We start from the raw sequence: 12,674 nt of genomic DNA on the forward strand, positions 1-12,674 counted from the left end.
CTCTTCACATTTATAGCAACTTTTTAACTTGGCCTCTCAGTAACGGTCCCTCAAAACCTTGCTCAGCACATACTTGTCTAAGGTATATTGTACAATGGTTTTGAATTTCATTCATTTGTGCTCTACATCTTCATCCTCAAAGCTGAATATTTGATAAGGGCTACTCAGTCTGCAATTTGTTTCCCATCATTCTTGCTAAGTGAAAATATTTTCTGGTCTGTTAGTTACTAGGCAGTTTCAGATGCTCTCAGCAGTCAGTTCTCTATCTGCCTGAAGTAATTTTAAGACAAGATATTCAGATCAATCTTACATGGAGCCCTCCATCTGACAGCAATTTCAGTCATACTGAACAAAGCTCCAGGCCCCGATGGAATCCCTGTCAGATTCTATGCTGAATTTGCAGCTGAATTAGCCCCTCTTCTCATTATAATCTATCATAGATCCCTCGAACAAAAAACTGTACACAGTTCTTGGATAAAGGCACAGGTCACGCCCGTCTAGAAGAAGTGAAGTAGAAATGATACACAAAATTACCATAAAATACCCTTGTGACATCAATTTGTTGTAGAATCTTAGATCATATTCTGAGCTCAAACATAATGTGGTTTCTTGAGGAGAATGAATCCTCAATGCCAACAAGTATGTTTTTTGAAAACATCCATCATGTGAAACACAACTCTCACTTTTCTCACATGACGTACTGAAAGATTTGAATCAAGGCAACCGGGTTGATGCAATGTTTCTCGATTTCTGAAAAGCATTTGATTCTGTACTGCACCTACACTTATTGTCAAAAGTACGGTCATATGGGGTGGTGTTGTTGTTGTGGTCTTCAGTCCTGAAACTGGTTTGATGCAGCTCTCCATGCTACTCTATCCTGTGCAAGCTTCTTCATCTCCTTTTACCTACTTGATCCTCTGATGCCTTCACTACTTCATCCCTCAAAGCTACCCATTCTTCTTCTACTGTATTTCTTTCCCCCATTCTTGTCAATTTTTCCCTTATGCTGTCCCTGAAACTGTACAACCTCTGGTTTAGTCAGTTTATCCAGGTCCCATCTCCTTAAATTCCCACATTTGTGCAGTTTCTTCAGTTTTAATGTACAGTTCATAACCAATAGATTGTGGTCAGAGTCCACATCTGCCCCTGGAAATGTCATACAATTTAAAACCTGGTTCCTAAATCTCTGTCTTACCATGATATAATCTGTCTGAAACCTGTCAGTATCTCCAGGCTTTTTCCATGTATACAACCTTCTTTTATGATTCTTGAACCAAGTGTCAGCTATGATTAAGTTATGCTCTGTGCAAAATTCTACCAGACGGCTTCCTCTTTCATTTCTTCTCCCCAGTCCATATTCACCTACTACATTTCCTTCTCTTCCTTTTCCTACTATCAAATTCCAGTCACCCATGACTATTAAATTTTCGTCTTCCTTCACTATCTGAATAATTTCTTTTATCTCATCATACACTTCATCTGCAGAGCTAGTTGGCATATAGACTTGTACTACTGTCGTACGCGTGGGCTTCGTGTCTATCTTGGCCACAATAATGCGTTACTATGTTGTTTGTAGTAGCTTACCCGAACTCCTATTTTTTTATTCATTATTAAACCTATTCCTGCATTACCCCTATTTGATTTTGTATTTATAACCCCGTATTCGCCTGACCAAAAGTCTTGTTCCTCCTGCCACCGAACTTCGCCAATTCCCCTATATCTAACTTTAACCTATCCATTTCCCTTTTTAAATTTTCTAATCTACCTGCCCAATTAAGGGATCTGACATTCCACGCTCCAATCCGTAGGACGCCAGTTTTCTTTCTCCTGATAATGATGTGCTCTTGAGTAGTCCCCGCCCGGAGATCCGAATGGGGGACTATTTTACCTCCGGAATATTTTATCCAAGAGGACGCCATCATCATTTATCCATACAGTAAAGCTGCATGCCCTCGGGAAAAATTACAGCTGTAGTTTCCCCTTGCTTTCAGCAGTTCACAGTACCAGCACAGCAAGGCCGTATTGATCAGTGTTACAAGGTCATATCAGTCAATCATCCAGACTGTTGCCCCTGCAACTACTGAAAAGGCTGCTGCCCCTCTTCAAGTGAAATTTGTGGCTAGATTGAGGAGTTTTTGGTAGGAAAGACACAGCATGTTATCTTGGATGGAGAATCATCGTCAGATGTATAAGTAACTTTCGGTGTGCCCCAGGGAATGCGTTGGGACCCTTGCTGTTCACATTATATATTAATGAGCTTACAGACAATATTAATAGTAAAATCAGGCATTTTGCAGATGCACTTATCTATAATGAAGTACTATCTGAGAGAAGCTGCATAAATATTCAGTCCGATCTTGGTAATATTTTAACATAGTGAAGAGATTTGCAACTTGCTCTAAATGTTCAGAAATGTAAAATTTTGCACTTCACAAAACAAAAAATGTAGTACTCTATGACTATAATATCAATGAGTCACTGTTGGAATCGGCCAACTCATACAAGTATCTGGGTGTAACACTTTTTAGGGAGAAATTTTAAACATTTGATTGGCTGTGATCCAGCAACTGTATGCTATTTAATTACAGTATGTATATACAGCAACTTTGGTTGCACTTTGTAGGGATATGAAATGGAATGATCAGATAAGTTCATTCATGGGTAAAGCAGTTGGTAGACTTTGGTTTATTGGTAGAATACAGGAGAAGTGCAATCAGTCTACAAAAGAGATCCCTGACACATCACTCATGCGACCCATCAGGGAATATTACTCAAGTGTGTGTAACCTGTACTGGAATATGGAACATATACAGAGAATAGCAGCACAAATGGTCACAGGTTTGTTTGATACATGGGAAAGTGTCACAGAGATACAGAAGGAACTGAAATGGCAGACTCTTGAAGACAGATGTAATCTATCCCAAGAAAGTCTATTAATAAAGTTTCAAGAACCTGCTTTAAATGATTACTCTAGGGACATATTACAAACCCCTGCGTATTGCTCACACAGGGATATTGAGGATAAGATTAGAATAATTACTGCATGCACAGAGGCATTCAAACAATAATTCTTCCCACTCTCCATACATGAATGGAACAGAAAGAAACCCTAATAACTGGTATAATGGAACATACCCTCTGCCATGCACCTCATGGTGGTTTGTGGAGTATAGGTGTAGATGTAGATATGACTCTTTCATTCTAGAGCTGGAAACTGAAGTCTGCCCCTATAACAACAGCATGATGATAAATTTTGTGATATTCTGCAAGTTCTCTCTGAAGCACTCTGTCACTGCGACTACCAAGGCAGGTTGTCTAAAAAAGCATCCTTTTACCATAAAGAATTTCCACTCTGCAGCAAGGTATGCATGGCCAGAAAGTTTCATCCTGTTACCATGATAGACCAATTTTGATGCTTACCCACACTCAGATTATTTCAAATGCATATTTGGCAACAACCTCACTATACCACAGAGTTCTTTACAGCAATAAATACAACACCACCATTCGCTTCTAGGCTATCGTTGTAATATCCATTTCAATCAAATTTAGGATTTCACAGATATTCACTTCAAGTTTCAGTCAGCTTTTAGTTGCTCAGACTATGTGGGCTTTATTACCTTTAAGAGGCAATTCAAATTTTGGGACCTTACTGTGAGTGCTCCTGCAGTGTACTAATAACATATAAATATTTTCTCTTGCTGATTTGCGCAGACTTACATTCTCCTCCAGGAATAACGCTGATATTATTTCTCAATTTACTGTACGGAATTCAATATTGATCCTTTGGATGTGTTATAACCTACACAAGCCCCACGTGCATACCACATTATATGCTATCCAAGTAACTACCTCCTTTGTATGATACACACCTGACCTATTGAAGAAGCCCCACAATTCTCCACATAGCAGCAGAATTCTAGAAATTTGCATCCAACATCAACTCAGTATTGTCTGAGTCACACTAGTTTAGATCTTCCACTCAGCTTCTAACTAGGGGAATGTGATCAATTCTGCTACAAATAGTGAGACAAGTTTCCTCCCTGAGTGGAAATCTATCAGTCTTCACCAAATCAGCAAAACCAACAAAAGAAGTGAGAATGGCCTCGGAACCCAGACAGTAACACCATACATGCTGATACAAAATACTATTGGGAGTTGTTTGCGCCCAGTGCACCAGTAGCCACCCAGCAAGCATACTGATTGCACACTGACCTCCTTTCCAGACCTGCCTGTTATTTCACGGAGTGACTCCATTATCTGCCTAATATTTGAGCTTCCAATGATAAACATACCTACCCCCTGTATTGTCAGGACTTGGCAGCAAAATGGGCTACTGATCCAATAAACAAGGCATCCAGTGATGGCTCAGATGTGTTACTAACACTGGGCAGCACCTCGCACCTGTTGCTAAGGCATAAGGGGACAGCTCTGTAGGCAGTTTCCACAGTCATCTTCTGTGGAGAATGTGAACTTTCCAATGTCTGCCACTCACTCTCAAGTAAGGGCAAATTAGACTAGTCAGACATGTTGTAGGAAGTAATATGTTTCTTCACTCATTTTGGAAGGTGGACACATGGAATTTTGTGAAGAACACTCCATGTAATGAATATCTTTCTTGTAAGGTCCTGTGACATATATACTGACTTAAACTCATGAAGAATTATATTTCAAAACTTTATCGAACAAGGGCTTCAGAAGCAACCTCTTTTGTGCTTGAATTAGAATTCCTTGGGATTCTTCCAATAAATCTGAGCCCGGCACCTGCCTTCACCAAATTAAATTTATATAGTCACTACATCTTAAATAACTCTGGAAAGAAGCTTCTAGATATGTGAATGTGTGACTGATTCCAGAGACTGGTCACTGATCATGTAGTCATATAGTATTGGATCCTTTCATCTGTTATCTATTACATTACATTTATTTATGTTGAAGGTCAGCTGTCAATATTTGCACTAGATACTGATCATTTAAAAGTTTTTGTTTTTATAAGTTATTGTGTGTAAACTGAGTATAAACAAAAGAACATTGTTCAACAGGGACCAATCGAATGAGGCAGTGTCTCTGTTAAAACACTGACATATTTGGAAGAAGGAAGTTTGCTCTGACCAGCCAGCTCGATTAGGTTTTCAGTGGTTTTCTCAAATCATATACGGCAAATGCTCGATGGTTCCTTCACCAAGGCCACAGCCAAGCAACTCATTTGTCCTTATGAAAACATCCTGATATATTCCATGTGTCTGTCTATTTGAACTACTTATTGTCAATGTACAACAACAATAAAACCTATATCACAATCAGATAATTCATGGGTGAATAAATTACTAAATAAATAAAAGTCTCTGCATTTCATAAGAAGTTAATAATGAAGTCATGTCCCAATAAACAACTGTTTTTTTCTTCAAACGAGGCAATGGTGTTGAACTGTTTAATCATAATAACTTTTACAGTGGGCTGTACCCTCTGCCATGCACCTCATGATGGTTTGCAGAATACAGATGTAGATGCAAATGTAGAATTGAAGGCCTTCTGCAAGAAGCATGACACCCACCTATGCTTTGTTATTTACTGCCTTCTGGATATTGTGAATGAATAGAGCAAGCTGGGTATAACAAGGCTGGTGCTTGCATGATACACTCCACTCTCAATAGTTTCAGAGGCACAGCTATTTGAAACTGTTGTAAACAGGAAGAGTGCAGGTGACAGTAAATTCCCAGGTTATGGTACACATTGTGTTTTAATGTCAATCTTTTTCACTAAAACTCAGGTTCTAAAATGCTACCCACCAAGTTCATTATGAGATGAAGCTTGTACAGGTAGCTGATGAGGTGCTAATCAGATATGGCAGCATATTAAAGAAGCTGAATTGAGCTATCTGATCTTACTTCACTGACTGACAATGAGCATAATAAGACTAGCATTCTCTGTAGGAACAATATGCAGAAGAATAATTTTACTAAAGAATTACGTTTCTGATCCTATATGACAGTTTTTGTATGCTAAAGCAAACCCTAGACAATAAATTAAAATTATCTGTTAGATCATTTTCAAACTCTGAGGATATTTATAGACTATGTTCTACTGACTGGGTCATCCACAATAAGCTTAAATATCATTGTGAAGTCTCAGACTGCCTGTATCTGCCACCTAAGACTCCAAACCCACAGATGTCATCCCACTAATGTTGCAGTTTAATACCGAATAGAAAACTTTGTACATGTTCTACAGCAAAATACTGAGTTATTGGTAAATGATTGAGTAATGAGAGTTAGTGCAGACCCGTGACAGATTTTAAATCCTATCTATGCCCATTATCTTAAAATGGGAGCACCTTAATTCCTCCCATATTATTACACTTTAGTTAAGTAGCAAGATATTTATGTCTATCAACCCTCTGTTGAGACTAGCATCACAGTGCTGTTTATTTGTGCCCTTGGTGGGACTTCTATGTTACTTTGCTACAGTGAAAACATTGAGTAACCCATAACACACCCCATATTCATTCACTACTACTGAAATAAGATTGAAATATGTTTTTTACCATATTTAAAGTTTACTGACTGAAACTTTCAATGGAAAATTTATCATTCACATGAGACATTTTCTAAATCACATATTACTGCCTCTATAGTCTTGTCCAACAGCATAAGGTTCCAAAGTATACATCTTCTATGTACCAAACAAAACAACTAGGATTTCTGTATTTTTATTATGTAAAGGAAACTGGCTGTCTATTAACTTATATTCTAAGCTATTACAATGGCTAATAGCCCACACATTCATCAATTCACAAACGAGATGCAGCAGTATAAGTTATTTATAATATTTACAGCACTCTTATTACTACAATCATTGCTGTTTATTCCCATGGCTTATTCATTTTTCTCGTGTTAGTTATCTATAGCAATTCGTAGCGACAACTTTTGGGGCAGTTAAGAAATTCGTGATACAGTGTCACTAAAGACTTCACGGTAAGTACTGTAATTATTTATTTCAATGAATGATTGTCTGCATGCGCCCCTGAATCCTTCGTCATGCTCAGTAACATGAAATTACAATCGCATAGCAGCAATAGTAATGTTTTCATCACCTGTCCTTCACTATCACATACAACACTTCATGAAAATTCTATTCATCCAACTTAAAACCAACTAATCGGTGGACTGTTCATTTAAATGAGGCGGTATGGTTCCTACTCTTATATTATTCGGAGCGCAAATATATGAAACACTTACTTCTAAGAACGCTATGTTTTCATAGTTACCTTGTGCAACCAAATATATATGATATTAAACCAGCTTGCAAAAAAACCGACAAATATTCCCACAAAAGCACAAAGAATAAACAGTATAATTAACGAAACTGAGTGTTCTTCAATCAGTTCTTCTTCTAACCCGCTGCCAAACGAGGTCATGTTTTCCCTTTCTCAAGTACGTAAAATCTGCTTAAACAGTACTGAAAAAATGCAGGTCATCTTTATTATTTTAAGTGATAATTAAAGAGATTGCCAACATTTGAAAACAGCTTAATACGTGCTATTGGGATTCAAGCTCTCCAAAGATGAGGATATGTGAGATACATGACACAGTAGTTTCAGTTTGTAGAGCGTCGCGGATATCGGTGTGGGATGCACGCACCGAACGACGGCAGCCGTAAAATTGAGTGATTTTTTGTAAAGAAAAACTAACTGATTGAAATGAGTAGGTAGCAATGGCAAGTGATATGGAACGAAAGCTATTGTATGCTTTTCGGGGATGGATTGCGTTTGTGGCGTTCATGGATTTGGGAACGACAGTTCGATGCTTCATTGAAAACCGATCCTTTATTGGAGAGCTTCCCACGAGTATAAGTAAACATGACCACAGTGAGTAACTCCACATGTGAAGTCAAAGCTGTTTAAGCTGCACCTTTATTTTATAGAGCTGTTTATTAAATTCGCACGTCACTTACAAATTCACTGGTGGGGACATGTTTTTAATCTCCAAACGCGAGTACTAAGTAAATTTACTTTAATATTTCAGGTCGTGGTTATTGAAACATGCTAGGCTAGGAACATTTCCATCGTGATTTAACAACTCGGCGCCGAGACACTATTTATTTATTTATTTATTTATTAGATTTCTGTGTAATTCTATTCCACCACCCCATGTTGGTCTTGAAAGGTTACGGTATTGAATGAGTAAATATTATTTGAGGCAAATGTGTTAGCAACAACTGTAGCAAGCCATATATGAATGACACAAGTGGAATTACACATATGAGTAAACAGTTGAGATACAAAATAGTGGCCTACTACTACTACTAAGCTGTCAACAAGCTGATCAATGAATACTTATTCAAGGCAACCTATGGATGGATATCTGGTTACATTTTGTAATTGAAGAGAATGGGGTGAGGGGAATTTATTATGATGCTATTCAAACTAGGTGAAACTCCTGCATAGATGAACAGTTGCATTTGTTGTTTCACCCTGTTCTCACATTTTGAGGTTTGTTTTAGACTGCATTATTAGTGTTATTCACTGCCTGGCTACACTTTATATTTCCAAAAATCCTGCATAATAGAAGCATTTCCTCTGTTATAATGTTTATCCCATTTGTATATAAATCTGTAGCAAAAGCATGACAGAAATATTACTTAACATTTGTAAGGTGACGTTAGTTGTTCCACATCTAAGTGGATCTTGTCGCTGTGTGTGTGAAACTTACAACTTATCTAATGAACAGTATTGTAACTTCTGATCAGAACTCTGTAGAGTTGTACAAACATATCATTATGTGATGACATTGTCAAGAAATTAACAGTTAGGTAGTCATAAATGGATTGAGTGAGTGACTTTGGTTTTGTTGTTGTGTGCATTGTTCAGCTGGCTTCTTGATCAGTACCTCTAAGCCACAGAATACATGAAAACATATTCAGAGCCAACTAGAATAAAATAAAAAAATCTGAAAAATGAAACAAAAACTGTAAACTTCAATATGAAAATAATAATATTACCCATAATAAACATTAACTGAATGGGTCAACGCCAGTTTGCCAACTCACAGCTAGTCACCTTTCAACAGAATGTTGACCTTGGGCTACATTAGAGATCAGCATGGCACCAAATCTAACATCCCATATTCACATTTGTTGGGTTTGCCAACTCTCAACCAAACTCATCTTCCAACTTAGCCAATGGACTACACTACAGATCAGTTGTCATCAAATGTACCTGACAGAAACTGATGTAAATGAAAAAGAAATCTGCCTCCACAATTTTTACATCCCACACTTACCTCCAATACAATTTTCCTTAGTTATATACATCTACACTTTTTTTTTAATTGTCAGGTGTGACACGCTCATTTGGGTAAATTATTAGTTCTGTGTGGAAGAAATGTATAAATATTCTGAATATTGCAGGCGTAGTTTCTGCTCTCCTATGACTTTTCCTTTTTTCTTCTTTTTCCTACAGTCAATTTCCAGTCAGTCATCACAATTAAATTTTCATCTCCCTTAACTATATGAATAATTTCTTTTATATCCACATATATTCTTCCAGTATCTTCATAATCTGCAGAGGTAACAGGCATACTTGTATAAATGTTTATTACTGTGGTGTGTGCTGGCATCATGTCTACCTTGGCTGCTATAATGTGTTCAATATGCTGTTTGTAGTAGTGCAGTACCTGCATTCTTATTTTCGTATGTTCTCACCTGCCCAGAGATCATGTTCTTCCTGCCACTGCACTTCACTAATTTCCTCTATTCTCTCTTCAACCTATTCATTTCTCTTTTCAAATTCTCTAAATTACCTACACAATTAAGGGATCCAACATTCCACAGTCCAACCCTTTGAATACTATTTTTGTTTTTCCTGATGACAACTATCTCCTGAGTAGCAATCACCCAGAGATCTGAATAGGTGACTGTTTTACCTCCAAAATATTTAACAACCATTCACAGTATCAACATAGTAAGACCATGTTGACCAATGTTACAAGGCCAGATTAGTCAGTCACCCAGACTGTTGCCTCTGGAGCTATTGCAAAGGCTGCTGTCCCTCTTCAGCAACCACAGTTTAGTCTGACCTCTCCACTAATACCCCTCTGCAGTTGCACATACGATACAACTGTCTGTATAGTTGAGGCTTTCAAGCCACCCTACCTCAGCAAGGTCCATGGTTCATCGGGGGGGGGGGGGGGGGGGGTGTACTTTCACAATGCTTGATATATTTGTTCTGACAAATTTATGCTGATTCACCAGTGTACAACCAGGACTAATCTTTGAGGCAGATCGTCATCTAGGGTTGTCCATCTGCAACTTTCTCATTCACTAAAACTGACGAAACATCAGTCAGAGAACGTGACATAGAACAACACAAACAAACTGGAGCAGCAGACCCTCCCTCAATAGGACCATTCAACACCAAGTGGTTTAATTTGGGAAAATGTTCCCACACGACCATCACACATGTTCTCAATGAATGTTGGTAAAGTTCTATTTTTGCCAATTTAATATTTGCAGAGAGAGAGTCATTTGTCTACCCCATAGGCTATCAACCGTGCACCCAAGAGTTTTCAGCAAGTGTGGGACGTTATATCTCAGGCAATATTGTCTTGAAAGAAACATAACTTGACCATGCTGTACAACTTTTTGCACTCCCTTAAGTGAAGTAATAAAAAATCTGAGTGATTTGTATATGGATAATTTGGAGCAAAGTCGGCCAAAAAAACAGATGCTCAAAAAATGTTTCTTTACTTGTTTCATTGAAAGGATTTTCCCTAAACAAGTTGCTATATTCTGTGCATAAGCCTGCCCAATCTGATGTGAGTCCAGGGATGTAAGATGTTCGACAACCACAAGTGATAGATATTTTGGGACCTCTCTTTGTGGCCATGGTGAAGTTGTTGTACCATTCTTGTGTTGGTTCTATAGAAGACATTTGGGCATCCAGTAAATTTGCAAATCTCGACCAGTCAGCCTTTCTAAAGTTAAATTGCCTCTGAAAATTGGCAGATTATTTGTGAATGTTGTGAATTTGGTATTGGAGGACAGACAGATTTTATACGCTATTGGCTAATGCTGTTGGTGGTGAATATGAGGTGATATAGGTAGTTTTGCATCGTGGATTAGGATAAGGTGATTCATTTCTGCCCACTCTAGTACTGCTGCCCCATTTTCATCTTAATTATCGTAGCCCCAAATGTCCCTATGGCTGCTGAAATTACCAATCTGTAATAGTTTATTTTGGTCGTTCGTTGGTTTGTTAACTCTTAATTCTTCACCGTGTGGTTTGTAGAGAGATGAAATGATACAATTAGGTGTTTGTACTGTAAGGATTTTGATGTTATTTTCTTCTGTGAGTGCTGTGGATAGAATTTGGACATCTGGATGAACAAAGATAGCACATCCGTATGTATCATGTGGTCTTTTGATGGCAAAGCGCATTCTGTTTATCTTCAGCCTACACATGTCGCAGTTCCTGTGTGTTTCACACAGTATATGAAATTGGTGCTGTCTGCAAAGTTCTTGTGGCAGTTCTTCTTTGGCCAATGTTATTCCTTCTGACAACTAAAATTGGAAAGAACACAGAAAATGTTGTGGGGAAGGCAAACCAAAGACTGGATTTTATTGGCAGAACACTTAGAAAATGTAACAGAACTACTAAAGAGACCCCCCTACACTACGCTTATCTGTCCTCTTTTAGAGTACTGCTGCACAGTCTGGGATTGCTACAAGATAAGATTAACTGAATCTATCGAAAAAGTTCAAAGAACAACAGCATGTTTTGTATTGTCACGAAATGGGGGACAGAGCGTCACTGACATGATACAGGATTTGGGATGGACATCATTAAAAAACAAAGACTTTGTTGTTGTGGTGGAATCTTCTCTCAAAATTTTAATCACCAACATTCTCCTCCGAATGTGAAAATATTTTGTTGACGCCGACCTACACAGGGAGAACCAATCAGCATAATAAAAAAAAGGGAAAATCTGAGCTTGCACGGAAAGATATAGGTGTTCATTTTTTCCACACACTTTTCAAAAGTAAGGTGGTTCGATTAACCCTCTGCCAGGTACTTAAGTGTGATTTGTGGAGTGTCCATGTAGATGTAGATCTATTACCTGGAAGTGAAGTCCCATGCTGCTGGACAGAGCATAGAGGAATGATGCGGGAGACCCGCACCGCTGTACTAGGTTAGGTCCTTATGGAAGTGATTTGCCGTTACCTTCCTCCGACTGTAATGGGGATGAATGCTGATGATGAAGAGGACACAAAAACACCCAGTGATCTCGGGGCAGGTGACAATCGCTGACCGTGCTGGGAATCAAACCCGGGACCCCGTGCTCGGGAAGCGAGAATGCTACCACAAGCTGCAGACGATGTATTACCTGAAAGGCAAAATAATGGTTCACTGATGCGATGTAAAATCATTTGTTTCACCCCCCATTTGGTGTTTCCAATGTATCTGTGCTGGGAATACTTTTTCACTGTACACAAATTACCTAATTTGTGGAGGCTGTGGATGGCTGCTACACAAGAACACTTTTGAGTAACCAACTGTCAGTATGTATCAACTACAGTGTGTTACATTTCCCCTTTGAATTGCTCCATTTTAAAGAAGAAAAGAATGATACAGGAGTACAAAAACCTTTAACTGTTTTTCATATTTTGAATTGAGG

General features: G+C 38.3%; 2 protein-coding genes across 2 annotated transcripts in view; one reads left to right on the plus strand and one right to left on the minus strand.

Moving 5' to 3' along the window:
- The window catches only part of LOC126183344 (2-hydroxyacyl-CoA lyase 2-like), a 91,129-nt gene extending 83,632 nt beyond the window's left edge, over nt 1-7,497 (minus strand). The window contains exon 1 of the mRNA XM_049925225.1: nt 7,268-7,497. Within this exon, the coding sequence (XP_049781182.1) occupies nt 7,268-7,417 (150 nt within the window). The 5' untranslated portion in view covers nt 7,418-7,497. The remainder of the gene's footprint in view (nt 1-7,267) is intronic.
- Nucleotides 7,498-7,581: 84 nt separating this feature from the next.
- The window catches only part of LOC126183345 (uncharacterized), a 35,602-nt gene continuing 30,509 nt past the window's right edge, over nt 7,582-12,674 (plus strand). The window contains exon 1 of the mRNA XM_049925226.1: nt 7,582-7,867. Within this exon, the coding sequence (XP_049781183.1) occupies nt 7,714-7,867 (154 nt within the window). The 5' untranslated portion in view covers nt 7,582-7,713. The remainder of the gene's footprint in view (nt 7,868-12,674) is intronic.

Source organism: Schistocerca cancellata, chromosome 4, assembly GCF_023864275.1.
Source record: "Schistocerca cancellata isolate TAMUIC-IGC-003103 chromosome 4, iqSchCanc2.1, whole genome shotgun sequence".
Classification (NCBI taxonomy): Eukaryota; Metazoa; Arthropoda; class Insecta; order Orthoptera; family Acrididae; genus Schistocerca; species Schistocerca cancellata.